Consider the following 17480-nt stretch of genomic DNA (forward strand, 5'->3'; position numbering starts at 1 on the left):
ATACCCCTTCAAATTCCTTTTGAAGGATATTGAAAGGGGGAGGATACAAATAAACAAATAGTAATAAAACTAATTTGCATGCTCTAAATAAAATGTTAGTCTTAATGGTGCTGGTGGAAGGTTTCCAATTTGTAACAGAGCATTTATTTTTAAGAAACAAATTATATGGAAATGTAGATAATTGAAAATATATATAATGCCAAAAATGCAGTATTGGACAAATTTATCTTATTCCCATTTCTATTGTTGATGACCAAATAATAGACCAGCATTCATGATTTTATAAGTAGGCCTTGATGATTTTGTCAGTTTTATTTATTTCCAGTGCTGCAGATATAGATACATAGAGGGCAATAACGGTTTTGATTTGGAATCATAGTCTTTAATGGGTCTATTCCTTTTTCTGTATTGTCCATAGATTCTCAAAACGTGGTTTGCAGACCACCTGTCTCCGGAATCATCTGTAATGCTTCATGAAGCATGGATTCCTGGACCCCATCACAGAACTACTGTCTTAGAACTGTTACCAAAACCCTACAGTTTTAGTCATAACCCTAGATGATTTTTATATAGGCATCGAGGTTTGTGAATGCGCTAGAGCAGAGGTCGGCGAACTTTTTCTGTAAATTGCTAGATAAGTAAATATTTTCAGCCTTACGGTCTTTGTTGCAACTACTCTTCTGCTATTATAGCACAGAAACAGCAACAATGATAAATAAATGGGCACGGCCAGACAGATTTAGCCCAAGAATTGGTGGATCACTGTTAGAATCAAGATTCTAGACCAGTGGTTTTTCCTTTATGAATCTTTTCTTAAGCATTATCTCTGAAATCAGTTTTAATCAGAATTTCTGGTAACTGAAGAAAATTCATAAATACAGGAGGACTGCCTGGATATGTGTTAAATAAATTAATAGATGATAAAACCTTTATAATATTTAAAGCCTTTTCTATGTTAATATTAAGGAGAGTATGATTATATTATTTGTAATATTTGTATATAATCTGCTTCTAATATTAGGTTCCTGTGGCTAGAGCAAGTATTCTTTGGCTAATTGGAGAAAACTGTGAACGAGTTCCTAAAATTGCCCCTGATGTTTTGAGGAAGACGGCTAAAAGCTTCACTGGTGAAGATGATCTGGTAAAGCTGCAGATTTTGAATCTTGGAGCAAAACTGTATTTAACCAACTCCAAACAGGTAAGAGACTAATCCTTAGTCTACCTATGTGAAATCTACTTTCCTCTTTGCTCTGATACATTAGTCTGTCCGTTCAACAATTACCAGGTGCCTATTTCTTTTAAGGTTTGACTTTAGATGGTAGTGGTATAAAGAGATGAAATTCCGGTCTAGTAGAGGAGAAAAACATAAAAAAATGAAATAGTATGTGGTAAGTGCTATAATAGAAGTATTGTGATACAGTGGAACTCCAGAGGAGAAAGTTATTGAAAGTCTGAAATAGAAGGAGAGAGGTCAAAGTTTCATAAAGGATAAGACTCTTGACTAAGGGCTTGTAAGGAGTAGTTTACCATACAGAATAAGGAAAGAGGAGAGCAGGGGGTCAGAGTCATGAAACAGCTTGTTGCTTTCAGGAAACTTAAAGCTGAGTTTGGAAAGGTAGGCAAGGGCAAGACTTGGAGTGGCAAGTGCTATGGACTTTGTCCCCCATGTGAAGGGAAAGACGTTCAGTATTTTTTAGTTATTCTCATTTTTTAAAACAGCGTTATAGTCAGATTCGGGAAATGTTGAGATAAGGTCAAGTGAGTTCGGCACTGGTGGGCTCTGTGCCTCTCCAGAGGGGTGTGGTATGTGACTAAGGAATGGCTTTAACCATCACAGCCGTCCTGCACATGTGGCCCAATGACTACGTGGAGCAGGAGCTCTCGGGGTGCTGGTTAATAAGGTAGCCTCTGGGCCTTGCCTCTGACCTAGAGGGAAACCGAAGTCTACACTTTGCTAAGCCCCACCTGGTGGTTCTGGTGCCCCCGCCCCCAACATTTGAGACCCATTGACAAAGGAGTGCAGTTTGGGGAAGCGCTGACTAGCAAGGGCCCTTCCAGCTGGGAGAATATGTTGAGCTTGTACAGACATGGCCTGTGCTGTTCCCAGCAGTGCCCAGCCCAGCCAAAGTGGGAGCTGCGGCCTGTCTCTCCCACCCACCTGCAGGGTGTGTGCACTTTGGGGGAAGAAGCAGGCATTAAGAAACCAGAGTTAAAAAAAAAAAAAAAGTGGTGTAATTGACCAGATTTTCTGTTTAGAATATTCATTTTTTAAATCAGTTGACTTTGAGGAACTGTTGGTAAGAGGAATAGCCTCTATGTATAAAATACATAGAATCACCACTATATATTGGGGTTGGCCAAAAAGTTCATTTGGGTTTTTCCATAAGATGTTGCAGAAAAACCTGAACAAACTTTTTGGCCAACCCAATATAAAATAGGGTCTTTCTCATTCTTCTTCCTTTGTCTGAATAGCTCTTCTCCACAGGTGGAGGGCTTAATCTGGTCAGTGAGACTGGAAAAGGATTCTTGCTCATTTACAGCTAGGACACTTAGTAGGCTTTATGCTCTGTGTCCTGTCTCTGTTTCTCCTTAATTTTTCTGACTGGGACTCTTACTTAGCCTCTGTGATTTCCCCCCTTCTATTTCCCTCTCTCTGTCTCTGTTCTTGTCCCCCTCCTTCTCTAAAACTCTCTCTACCTGGATATCTCTTTGATAGCCTTCACACACGCACACACCCCATCTACCGCAGTCTAATGTCTTTGTCATTCTCTCCCTCTTCCATCAGTGTTTGTGTCTCCTTTTTTGTATCTGCTGTGTATCTCTTTGTATGTGTGTCTCTCTCATTCGGCCTTCTTTCCCTACCCATAGATCACATTCTTTCTTCAGTAACCTGATATTGGCCATTCACAATTCTCAGGTTGACTCCTCAAATTCATATATTCATTCATATACTTTCGGATTGTCTTCCTCCCTAATTGTGATGTGACTTGTATTATTATAGCTTTTGCTGATTGGTTGATTGGTGTACCAAACTTGTGAGCAAATAATTGCAAATATTTTGAGCATATTTCTATGATTTAGATTTTTTTTTTTTACTTTCCAAAGTCTCTTTTATTTTTTCATTTTTTTTTACATCTTTTTTTTTTTTTTTACATCTTTATTGGAGTATAATTGCTTTACAATGGTGTGCTAGTTTCTGCTTTATAACAAAGTGAATCAGTTATACATATATATATGTTCCCATATCTCTTCCCTCTTGCGTCTCCCTCCCTCCGACCCTCCCTATCCCACCCCTCTAGGTGGTCACAAAGCACCGAGCTGATCTCCCTGTGCTATGCAGCTGCTTCCCACTAGCTATCTATTTTACGTTTGGTAGTGTATATATGTCCATGCCACTCTCGCACTTTGTCACAGCTTACACTTCCCCCTCCGCATATCCTCAAGTCCATTCTCTAGTAGCTCTGTTTCTTTATTCCCATCTTGCCTCTAGGTTCTTCATGACATATTTCTTCTTAAATTCCATATATATGTGTTAGCATATGGTATTTGTCTTTCTCTTTCTGACTTACTTCACTCTGTATGACAGACTCTAGGTCCATCCACCTCATTACAAATAGCTCAATTTCGTTTCTTTTTATGGCTGAGTAATATTCCATTGTGTATATGTGCCACATCTTCTTTATCCATTCATCCGATGATGGACACTTAGGTTGTTTCCATCTCCTGGCTATTGTAAATAGAGCTGCAATGAACATTTTGGTACATGACTCTCTTTGAATTATGGTTTTCTCAGGGTATATGCCCAGTAGTGGGATTGCTGGGTCATATGGTAGTTCTATTTGTAGTCTTTTAAGGAACCTCCATACTGTTCTCCATAGTGGCTGTACCAATTCACATTCCCACCAGCAGTGCAAGAGTGTTCCCTTTTCTCCACACCCTCTCCAGCATTTATTGTTTCTAGATTTTTTGATGATGGCCATTCTGACTGGTGTGAGATGATATCTCATTGTAGTTTTGATTTGCATCTCTCTAATGATTAATGATGTTGAGCATTCTTTCATGTGTTTGTTGGCAGTCTGTATATCTTCTTTGGAGAAATATCTATTTAGGTCTTCTGCCCATTTTTGGATTGGGTTTGTTTTTTTGTTATTGAGCTGCATGAGCTGCTTGTAAATTTTGGAGATTAATCCTTTGTCAGTTGCTTCATTTGCAAATATTTTCTCCCATTCTGAGGGTTTTCTTTTGGTCTTGTTTATGGTTTCCTTTGCTGTGCAAAAGCTTTGAAGTTTCATTAGGTCCCATTTGTTTATTTTTGTTTTTATTTCCATTTCTCTAGGAGGTGGGTCAAAAAGGATCTTGCTGTGATTTATGTCATAGAGTGTTCTTCCTATGTTTTCCTCTAAGAGTTTGATAGTGTCTGACCTTACATTTAGGTCTTTAATCCATTTTGAGCTTATTTTTGTGTATGGTGTTAGGGAATGATCTAATCTCATACTTTCACATGTACCTGTCCAGTTTTCCCAGCACCACTTCTTAAAGAGGCTGTCCTTTCTCCACTGAGCATTCCTGCCTCCTTTATCAAAGATAAGGTGACCATATGTGTGTGGGTTTATCTCTGGGCATTTTATCCTGTTCCATTGATCTATATTTCTGTTTTTGTGCCAGTACCATACTGCCTTGATTACTGTAGCTTTGTAGCATAGTCTGAAGTCAAGGAGCCATATTCCTCCAGCTCCATTTTTCGTTCTCAAGATTGCTTTGGCTATTCGGAGTCTTTTGTGTTTTTATACATATTGTGAAATTTTTTGTTCTAGTTCTGTGAAAAATGCCAGTGGTAGTTTGATAGGGATTGCATTGGATCTGTAGATTGCTTTGGGTAGTAGAGTCATTTTCACAATGTTGATTCTTCTAATCCAAGAACATGGTATATCTCTCCATCTATTTGTATCATCTTTAATTTCTTTCATCAGTGTCTTATAGTTTTCTGCATACAGGTCTTTTGTCTCCTTAGGTAGGTTTATTCCTGTATGTTTTATTCTTTTTGTTGCAGTGGTAAATGGGAGTGTTTTCTTGATTTCACTTTCAGATTTTTCATCATTAGTGTATAGGAATGCCAGAGATTTCTGTGCATTAATTTTGTATCCTGCTACCTTACCACATTCATTGATTAGCTCTAGTAGTTTTCTGGTAGCATCTTTAGGATTCTCTATGTATAGGATCATGTCATCTGCAAACAGTGACAGCTTTACTTCTTCTTTTCCGATTTGGATTCCTTTTATTTCCTTTTCTTCTCTGATTGCTGTGGCTAAAACTTCCAAAACTATGTTGAATAAGAGTGGTGAGAGTGGGCAACCTTGTCTTGTTCCCGATCTTAGTGGAAATGCTTTCAGTTTTTCACCATTGAGGATGATGTTGGCTGTGGGTTTGTCATATATGGCCTTTATTATGTTGAGGAAAGTTCCCTCTATGCGTACTTCTGCAGGGTTTTTATCATAAATGGGTGTTGAATTTTGTTGAAAGTTTTCTCTGCATCTATTGAGATGATCATATGGTTTTTCCTCCTTCAGTTTGTTAATATGGTGCATCACATTGATTGATTTGCGTATATTGAAGAATCCTTGCACTCCTGGGATAAACCCCACTTGATCATGGTGTATGATCCTTTTAATGTTCTGTTGGACTCTGTTGGCTAGTATTTTGTTGAGGATTTTTGCATCTATGTTCATCAGTGATATTGGCCTGTAGTTTTCTTTCTTTGTGACATTCTTGTCTGATTTTGGTATCAGGGTGATGTTGGCCTCATAGAATGAGTTTGGGAGTGTTCCTCCCTCTGCTATATTTTGGAAGAGTTTGAGAAGGATAGGTGTTAGCTCTCCTCTAAATGTTTGATAGAATTCGCCTGTGAAGCCATCTGGTCCTGGGCTTTTGTTTGTTGGAAGATTGTTTTTTTTTTTTTGGTGGTACGTGGACTTCTCACTGTTGTGGCCTCTCCCATTGCCGAGCACAGGCTCCAGACGTGCAGGCTCAGCGGCCATGGTTCACAGGCCGAGCCACTCTGTGGCATGTGGGATCCTCCCAGACTGGGGCACGAATCCGTGTCCCCTGCATCAGCAGGCGGACTCTCAACCACTGCACCACAAAGGAAGCCCTGTTGGAAGATTTTTAATCACAGTTTCAATTTCAGTGCTTGTGATTGGTTTGTTCATATTTTCCATTTCTTCCTGATTCAGTCTTGGTAGGTTGTGCATTTCTAAGAATTTGTCCATTTCTTCCAGGTTGTCCATTTTATTGGCATAGAGTTTCTTGTAGTAATCTCTCATGATCTAATTCTGTTGATTTGAGTCTTCTCCCTTTTTTTCTTGATGAGTCTGGCTAATGGTTTATCAATTTTGTTTATCTTCTCAAAGAACCAGCTTTTAGGTTTATTGATCTTTGCTGTCATTTCCTTCATTTCTTTTTCATTTATTTCTGTCCTGATCTTTATGATTTCTTTCCTTCTGCTAACTTTGGGGGTTTTTTGTTCTTCTTTCTCTAATTGCATTAGGTGCAAGGTTAGATTGTTTATTTGAGATGTTTCCTGTTTCTTAAAATAGGATTGTATTGCTATAAACTTCCCTCTTAGAACTGCTTTTGCTGCATCCCATAGGTTTTGGGTCGTCGTGTCTCCATTGTCATTTGTTTCTAGGTATTTTTGATTTCCTCTCTGATTTCTTCAGTGATCACTTCGTTATTAAGTAATGTATTGTTTAGCCTCCATGTGTTTGTATTTTTTACAGATCTTTTCCTGTAATTGATATCTAGTCTCATAGCGTTGTGGTCGGAAAAGATACTTGATACAATTTCAATTTTCTTAAATTTACCAAGGCTTGATTTGTGACCCAAGATATGACCTATCCTGGAGAATGTTCCATGAGCACTTGAGAAGAATGTGTATTCTGTTGTTTTTGGATAGAATGTCCTATAAATATTAATTAAGTCCATCTTGTTTAATGTATCATTTAAAGCTTGTGTTTTTTATTTATTTTCATTTTGGATGATCTGTCCATTGGTGAAAGTGGGTGTTAAAGTCCCCTACTATGAATGTGTTACTGTCGATTTCCCCTTTTATGGCTGTTAGTATTTGCCTTATGTTTTGAGGTGCTCCTATGTTGGGTGCATAAATATTTACAATTCTTTTTTTCGTTTGTTTGTTTGTTTGTTTGTTTGTTTGTTTGTTTTTGCGGTACGCGGGCCTCTAACTGCTGTGGCCTCTCCCGTTGCGGAGCACAGGCTCCGGACACACAGGCTCAGCGGCCATGGCTCACGGGCCCAGCCGCTCCGTGGCATGTGGGATCCTCCCGGACCGGGGCACGAACCCGTGTCCCCTGCATCGGCAGGCAGACTCTCAACCACTGCACCACCAGGGAAGCCCAATATTTACAATTCTTATATCTTCTTCTTGGATCGATCCCTTGATCATTATGTAATGTCCTTCTTTGTCTCTTCCAATAGTCTTTATTTTAAAGTCTATTTTGTCTGATATGAGAATTGCTACTTCAGCCTTCTTTTGGTTTCCATTTGCATGGAATATGTTTTTCCATCCCCTCACTTTCAGTCTCTATGTGTCTCTAGGTCTGAAGTGGGTCTCTTGTAGACAGCATATATATGGGTCTTGATTTTGTATCCATTCAGCCAGTCTGTGTCTTTTGGTGGGAGCATTTAATCCATTTACATTTAAGGTAATTATCGATATGTATGTTCCTATTCCCATTTTCTTAATTGTTTTGGGTTTGTTATTATAGGTCTTTTCCTTCTCTTGTGTTTCTTGCCTAGAGAAGATCCTTTAGCATTTGTTGTAAAGCTGGTTTGGTGGTGCTGAACTCTCTCAGCTTTTGCTTGTCTGTAAAGGTTTTAATTTCTCCATCAAATCTGAATGAGATCCTTGCTGGGTAGAGTAATCTTGGTTGTAGGTTTTTCTCCTTCGTCACTTTAAATATGTCCTGCCAGTTCCTTCTGGCTTGCAGAGTTTCTGCTTAAAGATCAGCTGTTAACCTTATGGGGATTCCCTTGTGTGTTATTTGTTGTTTTTCCCGTGCTGCTTTTAATATGTTTTCCTTGTAATTAATTTTGACAGTTTGATTAATATGTGTCTTGGCGTGTTTCTCCTTGGATTTATCCTGTATGGGACTCTCTGTGCTTCCTGGACTTGATTAACTATTTCCTTTCCCATATTAGGGAAGTTTTCAACTATAATCTGTTCAAATATTTTCTCAGTCCCTTTCTTTTTCTCTTCTTCTTCTGGAACCCCTGTAATTCGAATGTTGGTGCGTTTAATGTTGTCCCAGAAGTTTCTGAGACTGTCTTCAGTTCTTTTCATTCTTTTTTCTTTATTCTGCTCTGCAGTAGTTATTTCCACTATTTTATCTTCCAGGTCACTTATGCATTCTTATGATTTAGATTTTATCTTTACATTTTAAGTCAGTTTTTGAAAGGAATCAGTTAATCATTTCCAAGTGCCATGTAGATTAATTCATGCAATGAGTTATTTTTAAAAAACTGAGTAAAAGAGAGGAAACCTATGTTTGCTGTTGAGTTGCTTGTTTATTGATAAAAACACTGTTTTAGCCTGACACTCACTGTTTTTACTAAATTCATGTAGTACTATGAACGTCAACATAACACCTAGAATATTATGATTGTTATGACTCTATGATAACAATGGTTTGGCTACTCTAAGTGAGCTTATAGATTATCATAAAAGAAAAGTAATACAAATTAGTATGTTAATCCAGACTGAGGTAGATATGTCTTACAAAACTAAATGAAGGTTCTTTCCTTGGCTTTCTTCTTTGTAGCTGTAAATAACCAATAATGGAATGTAGTACTGTGTGTTCAGAAATTTTAGAGTGTATTCCATATCTTTTTATTAAGTGAATCGGAAGATAACATAGATTGCACTCAGCTATTTTTTTTTTCTTGAATTCAGTTTTGGAACTCAGCTTCTGAAGTGTTGTATTGTGCATTTTAGAACGATACTTCAGGATAACCACATAGACTTGACCACCAGCTGGTGAAAATATAGTTATGTTTAGAAAAACAACTCATTGTTTTTAAATGATTAAATATAAAAATAGATGAACAAAGGTAACCTGTAGAGTTGTGTTCTGTTCTCCAGTTTCTCATTTCTCAAGAAAAGGAGTTTGAGAGAATTCATAAATAGAAATTAATGTCAAAGGATGATTTTTTTATGTACCATCAGCTTGACTGGGTTTTTTTTTTTTTTTTTTTTTTTTTTTGGGCGGTACGCGGGCCTCTCACTGCTGTGGTCTCTCCCATTGCGGAGCACAGGCTCCGGACGCACAGGCTCAGCGGCCATGGCTCACGGACTCAGCCGCTCCGCGGCATGTGGGATCCTCCCGGACCGGGGCACGAACCCGTGTCCCCTGCATCAGCAGGAGGACTCTCAACCACTGCTCCACCAGGGAAGCCCTTGACTGGGTTTTTAAGTTGTATGATTCATAATCCGTTGGATGTGAGATGAGAGTAAAATGATTGCTTTCCCCTAAATGTAAAAAAAATTATTTTCTATATGTGTTTATTTTAACCATCTTTAACACTGAACTGGGAAGACCAAGCCACAGAGTTCAGGGAGTGGTTTGCCATGAAATCCCAACATTTATTTGTAGGTCTGTTTTCCCTGTGGCCTAGATCTCTCAGTGAGCATTTTCAGGTTTTTTATTGAAATATTTAGTTTTAGGGGATGGCTACATTGCTTTTTATAAGATTTGGCACATTGTATTCATTTGTATACCTAAGGAATAATTGAATAATAAGCTTCTTTAATATCGCAAATGTTTTTACCTGATGTAAAGAAGAGTTTGAAACTTAGTTAACAGTTTGCTGTTGGTATGGTTGAGCAAACTCCTACTGGACAACTGTAAACTTGGGAAAAATACAAAAAGTAAATAACTGCCTAAAGTCTCAAAAGAGTAAATAAAAGTGGGAAGATTCTTAAGGGAAACGGACACTTAAAAGAAGAGAGTGGCACAGAGTGAATTTCCCCACTTTGATGGCTCTTATCCTGAGTTCAGGCTACAGTTGGCACTGTACACAGAAGCTGAAATCCCAGAAGGAAACCCAGAGTCCTTCTGGCCTGAGGAAGTAGAGGACAGAGTTTAAGAAACTCCTGGGAGTTCCCCGGCGGTCCAGTGGTTAGGACTCTGCTCTTTCACTGCTGAGGGCCCGGGTTCAATCCCTGGTCGGGGAACTAAGATCCCACAAGCCGCTTGGTGAGGCCAAAAAAGAAAACTACTACCAAAGATATTGAAAAGTTAAGGAAGAATTCTAGAAAGCAGTGGGCCAGTGTGGGGAGCCTCAAAATCTGTGAATACTTTTGCTCAGGTCTCTGGCTGACACCTGAACCACACATATGCATGGTGGATTCAGAACAGCACAGTTAATAATAAAGGAACTGAACTGGAATTTCAACAGCACTGAAACAGACAAAGTTTGTGCTTTGAACCCAACCTAGAGTATAGCAACATCCAGGGTCTCTACAATGTAACATTCATAATGTCCAAGATAAATCCAGAATTGCTCAGTATAAGAACTAGAACAGGGAATTATTGTTTAACAGGTATAGAATTTCAATTTGTGAAGATATAAAAATTTCTGGAGATTAATGGTGGTAATGGTTGCATAACACTGAACTACACACTTAAAAATGGTTGCAGTGGTAAGTTTTATGTTTATTTTTACCACAATAATGAAGAAGACCAGGAAAATGTGATCAGTTTAAAAACAAACAAACAAACAAAAACCAGAAACCAACTTCTAGATGACCCAGATGTGGAAATTTGCAGGCAGAATTTTGAAGCAGCTTTTGTAAATGGTTGATGACATAGAGGAAAATGTATTCACAATAGATGAAAAGATAACTCTCAGCAGAGAAATAAAAACTATAAAAAATAATAAAATGGAAGTTGTAGAACTGAAAAATACAGTACCCAAAAAATCAACATTTTGTCTATCTTTAGCATTACATATTCTGTGATATTTTAATTTTTTTCAGTATGGAGAGATAAAGCTGTTCATATAGTTTTTTAAAAACTGTTGCCTTATGATTAAGACTCTGTAGATGAACTTCTTCTGTAAGCTTCTTTAATTTTCTGATTTCGAGCTCTTTCAGATGGAAGTTTAGAAAGCAGTTTAACTGTATGTGATGCCTGCCATAGAACTATTTAATGTCAATTACTGGGAGGCAGGTGGTGATTCAGAGTACAGGCTCTAATGTTAGACTGTCTGACTTCAAATCATGTTTTGCCACTTACTAGCTACATGATTTTAGACAGATTATACAATACAACCTACCTAATCTAATTTTTAATCTGTAAAGTGGAAGTTATAATCATATAGTCAGTTATTTATAATGCAACATATATGTTCCTAAAAATCATTGTGCTTTACAGAAACGCACAATAACAACCACAGGGATTATTGCAAAAGTGAAACCAGAGACACAACACTCAAAAAATTCATTGGTGACACATAAAAAGAAAAAAAAAAAGAACAGTAAAAACAAGAGAATAGTTTTACACATGTTAAATGGTTAAGAAATACATAAATACTACAATGAATCTAGCTTTTTACTTTTAGAAAGACCTGACTTGTGGAAACGGGTGTTTTAAAGGTTGTACTTATGAGTTATGTCATGGAAGGAGGGTTAATTTGAATGTGGATGGAAAGTTGTACTGCCACATGTGGCTAAATGTAGCCCATAATACATGTGGTTATCTGAGATAGATGTTTGAGGTGGGTATGTTTCTTTATTCCTGCACAGCCCAGTTCAGCTGGGTGCAGCTTTCTGCCTTTACCCGTTTTTTCTTGCTGATGTAATCATGCCAAAGCAAACACAAAATTTACATTGTGCCCAAACTGGCCCTGCTGTGTCAACTGAATTAGAGCAAATCCTGCTTTTTCATAAACCTAGTTTACACTGTTAACCAACTGCTAGATTTTTCTTAGAGAATATGATTATTTACAGTCAGAAAACTAGTCTAGTTATTGAGAATCTCTATGCTCATTTTAAAAAAGCACTCCATTGGGGTTTATCAACCTGAGAAAAGGGTGCTGAAATTCCTCTTTTGTTGTTTATGAAGAAAAAAATTGTTTGATATGAATATCAAGAGTAAAAGCACTGGTAGAGTACTCTCACAAGTAGAGTAATTTCACTGTTATATGGGGGGAAAAGTTGAACAACATTGAAACCGGTTGAAGTTGCTAAAACTCTTCAGCTCTTAAGACATGGTATAAAAATTTAGCATGACTTCCTTGAAATAGTCTACTGAGGTCTGAGACAGAAAGCTATGATTTGATTCAACTGATTAATAGTAATTAAAAATTAATGAGTAAAGGGTACATCTGTTTCTAAACTTTCTCTAATAGTGTATCATCTTTTCAATGTAGTGATAAGTAATATAAGTTAATGTTTTACTTAGCTTATGTTTTTATTTTATTTTATTTATTTATTTATTTATTTCTTTGCTGTACGCGGGCCTCTCACTGTTGTGGCCTCTCCCGCTGTGGAGCACAGGCTCTGGACGCGCAGGCCCAGCGGCCATGGCTCACGGGCCCAGCCGCTCCGCGGCATGTGGGATCTTCCCGGACCGGGGCACGAACCCGTGTCCCCTGCATCGGCAGGCGGACTCTCAATCAGTGCACCACCAGGGAAGCCCTATGTTTTTATTTTTAAAAACATCCGGGAAGATCCCACATGCCGCGGAGCGGCTGGGCCCGTGAGCCATGGCCGCTGGGCCTGCGCGTCCAGAGCCTGTGCTCCACAGCGGGAGAGGCCACAACAGTGAGAGGCCCGCGTACAGCAAAGAAAAAAATATATATATATATTGCAAACTTATAGAATAGTATAAAATAGCATAAATACATATACAGGCATACCTCACTTTATAGTGCTTTACAAATATTGTGTTTTTTACAGATTGAAGGTTTGCGGCTACCTTGTGTCGAGCAAGTCTGCTGGCACCATTTTTCCAACAGCATTTGCTCACTTCCTGTTTCTCTGTCACGTTTTGGTAATTCTTGCAATATTTTCAAACTTCTTCTTTATTACTATATTCTGATCTGTGATCAGTGGTCTTTGATTCTACTACTAAGATTCACTGAAGGCTCAGATGATAGCATTTTTTAGCAATAAAGGATTCTTTTTGTTGTTTTGTTTTTTTTTTTTATGTTAGTGAATTTTTAAAAATTGAAGTATAGTTGATTTACAATGTTGTGTTAGTCTCTGATGTACAGCAAAGTGATTCAGATATTTATATATACATATATATTCATTTTCAGATTATTTTCCATTATAGGTTATTACAAGATACTGAATATAGTTCTGTGTACTATATACAGTAGGACCTTGTTGTTTATCTATTTTATATATAGTAGTTTGTATCTACTAATCCCAATCTCCTAATTTATCCCCCCCACTCCCCACCCTTTCCTCCTCTTTTGGTAACCATAAGTTTGTTTTCTAAGTCTGTGAGTCTGTTTCTGTTTTGTAAATAAGTTCATTTGTACTATTTTTTAGATTCCATCTATGAGTGATATCATATGATATTTGTCTTTCTGTGTCCGGTTTATTTCACTTAGTATGATAATCTCTAGGTCCATCCATGTTGCTGCAAAAGGCATTATTTCATTCTTTTTATGGCTGAGTAATATTCCATTGTATATATACACCGCATCTTCTTTATCCATTCATCTGTTGATGGACACTCAGGTTGCTTTCATGTCTTGGCTATTGTGAATAGTGCTACAGTGAACACTTGGGTGCATGTATCTTTTCGAATTATGGTTTTCTCTGGATATATGCCCAGGAGTGGGATTGCTGGATCATATGGTAACTCTATTTTTAGTTTTTTAATGAACCTCCATACTCTTCTCCATAGTGGCTACACCAATTTACATTCCCACCAACAGTGTAGGAGAGTTCCTTTTTCTTCCTCTCCAGCATTTGTACATTGTTTTTTCAGACATACTGCTGTTGCACACTTAAGAGACTACAGTATAATAAACATAGCTTTTATATGTACTGGGAAACCAACATGTTTGTGTCACTCACTTTATTGAGGTGACCTTTAACCAGACCTGTAATATCTCCAAGGTATCCTATATATGTACCACTAAGATTAAGTCAGTGTGTTTGCCATAATTTTTTTTAAAGGGATATAACAGGTAGAGCTAAGATCTCAAGTTCCTGTTCACACCTTTCTTACTTCCCCATTGGTAACCACTGTCAGATTATTGGTGTGTTTTAATCATACATGTTTTGTATTGTTGTTACATAAGTATGTATCCATAAACAATGTATTTTTTGTTTTGTGTGTTTTCAAATTTTACATAAGTAGTATTCTACTTTATGTATACTTTCACAATTAAACTATTTTTACATAATGTGTTTTTAAAATATTGAGGTACGTAGCTATAGTTCATTTATTTTAATTACTGTCTCATTTTCTTTGAGACAGTTACTTTTTTTTTTCTGCTTTTCAAGAAGAAAGTGCTTCATGGAGTATCCTTAGTACTTATATTTTCTTTGTATCACTTTTCAGGTTCAGTTTTTGATTCTTAGTGAGAAATTTTATAAATCACAGTGATGTTTTGGGGATCCTTCCTGAAGTTTTCTCTTGCCCTGTGATTCGATCTTTGGAGAAATCTACCCCCACTCCCAACCCCTTTAATATAACTTAAAAAAAAGGGCTCAGGCTCTATGCGGTGACATTTATACCCTTTCTTGGATATATTTTCTTGTCAAGTAAATATAACATATAAAGGAAAAACTTACTCATGTTGACAAAAATGTGTATACTGTTAAATTTTAAAAAATCTGTTGCTTTTCTATACATTAACAACAAACTACAAGAAAGAGAAATTAAGGAAACAGCCCCATTTACCATTACATCAAAAAGGATAAAATACCTGGGAATAAACCTATCTAAGGAGATAAAAAGACCTATACTTGGAAAACTGTAAGACACTGATGAAAGAAATTGAAGATGACGCAAACAAATTGAAAGATATACCATGTTCTTAGATTGAAAGAATTACTGTTGTTAAAATGACCATACTACCCAAGGCAATCTACAGATTCAATGCAATCCTTATCAAAATACCAATGGCATTTTTTACGGAACTAGAACAAGTAATTGCAGAATTTGTATGAAAACACAAAAGACCCCAAATAGCCAAAACAGTCTCGGGAAAGAACAGAGCTGGAGGAATCATGCTCCTTGACTTCAGACAATACTACAAAGCTACAGTAATCAAAACAGTATGGTTCTGTCACAAAAACAGACACATAGATCAATGAACACAATAGAGAACCCAGAAATAAACCCACACACTTATGGTTAATTAATCTATGAGAGAAGAGGCAAGAATATACAGTGGAGAAAAGACAGTCTCTTCAATAAGTGGTTCTGGAAAAACTAGACAGCTACGTGTAAAACAATGCAATTAGAACCTTCTCTAACACCATATACAAAAATAAACTCAAATGGGTTAAAGACCTAAATGTAAAACCGGATACTATAAAATTCCTAGAGGAAAACACAGAACACTCTTTGACATAAATCACAGCAATATTTGTTTGGATCCATCTCCTAAAGCAAAGGAAACAAAAGCAAAAATAAACAAATTGGACCTAATTAAACTTAAAAGCTTTTGCACAGCAAAGGAAACCACCAACAAAATGAAAAGACAACCCGCTGAATGGGAGAAGATATTTGCAAATGATATGATCGATAAGGGGTTAATATCCAACATATATAAACAGCTCATATGGCTCAACATCATAAAAGCAAATAATTTGTTTGGAAAATGGGCAGAACTGAATAGACAGTTTTCCAAATAGGAAATGCAGATGGCCAGAAAGCACATGAAAAGATACTCAACATTGCTAATCGTTAGGGAAATGCAAATCAAAACCACAATGAGATATTACTTCACACCTGTTAGAATGGCTGTCATCAAAAAACACACAAATAACAAATGTTGGTGAGGATGTGGAGAAAAGGGAATCCTTGTACACTGTTGGTGGGAGTGTAAATTGGTGCAGCCACTGTGGAAAACAGTATGGAGGTTTCTCAAGAAACTAGAAATAGAACTACCATATTCAGAAAGATACATGCATCCCAATGTTCATAGCAACATTATTTACAATTGCCAGGCTATGGAAGCAACCTAATTGTTAATCAACAGATGAGAGATAGCCTCATCCACCAGAGGGCAGACAGCAGAAACAAGAAGAACTACAATCCTGCAGCCTGTGGAACAAAAACCACATTCACAGAAAGATAGACAAGATGAAAAGGCAGAGGGCTACATACCAGATGAAGGAACAAGATAAGACCCCAGAAAAACAACTAAATGAAGTGGAGATAGGCAACCTTCCAGAAAAAGAATTCAGAATAATGATAGTGAAGATGATCCAGGACCTCGGAAAAAGAATGGAGGCAAAGGTCGAGAAGGTGCAAGAATCATTTAACAAAGACCTAGAAGAATTAAAGAACAATCAACAGATGAATGGATAAACAAGATGTGAGACATATATAGATATATATATATATGTAAAATATAGGGTTGGCCAAAAAGTTCATTTGGGTTTTTCCGTAAGATCTTACAAAAAGCCATAAAAAAGAATAAAAATTTTGCCATTTGCAATAATGTGGATGGACTTGGAGGGCACTATGCTAAGTGGAATAAGTCAGACAGAGAAAGACAAATACTATAAGATATCACTTATATGTGGAATCTAAAAAATACAACAAACTAGTGAATAAAACGAAAAAGAAGCAGCCTCACAGATACAAACTGGTGGTTTCCAGTGGGGAGAAGGAAGGGTGGATGGGCAGTATAGGGGTGAGGGAGGTGAGAAAGGGTTGTTATGAGATTATCTGAAATCATCTGTGTGAAACTTTTGAAAATTGTAAAGCACTATAGAATTTAAAGAATCTTGCATTCAATAAAATTTTCTTAATTAAAAAAATTTAAAGAATCCTGCCTAGTCATGAAGTGATGAAATTGATTAGAACACTAGTACTGCTTAGATTTGCCTCTGGTCTATGTTAAGAATTTTATGTAGTTCTCCTTCCTTTACCAAATGCATTTGCCAGTATCCTTCTGTTTAAAAATTACAACTATGTGGAACCAATTTTAAATGCTGAATTCTGTATACTTTTTTATATTCCTTAAACTGATATATATCTAAGCTGATTTTAGGACTATATATATATATTTTTGATAGGACTATAATTTAAGAGACCTTTTTTTATTATTTTGTGCTGACCTATATAATATTTAAAGAAGGCTATTGTTTGAGCAAATATTTACCAGTTTATTACTTGTCAGAGTATTTAGGTAAAAATATGATGCCCATATCTTGAGAAGGTTTTTTTAAATAATGGATTTCTCAATAATTATATGGCATTCCCCAA

General features: G+C 37.0%; 1 protein-coding gene across 5 annotated transcripts in view; it reads left to right on the top strand.

Moving 5' to 3' along the window:
- AP3B1 (adaptor related protein complex 3 subunit beta 1) overlaps window positions 1-17480 on the top strand; it is a 275634-nt gene that overhangs the window by 148650 nt on the left and 109504 nt on the right. For all 5 annotated transcript variants that reach the window (XM_033430068.2, XM_033430070.2, XM_033430067.2 and 2 more), the window contains one exon: window positions 1022-1198. In XM_033430068.2, coding sequence (XP_033285959.1) covers window positions 1022-1198 — 177 coding nt within the window. The remainder of the gene's footprint in view (window positions 1-1021; window positions 1199-17480) is intronic.

This window comes from Orcinus orca, chromosome 3 (assembly GCF_937001465.1).
Source record: "Orcinus orca chromosome 3, mOrcOrc1.1, whole genome shotgun sequence".
In the NCBI taxonomy this organism is placed as follows: domain Eukaryota; kingdom Metazoa; phylum Chordata; class Mammalia; order Artiodactyla; family Delphinidae; genus Orcinus; species Orcinus orca.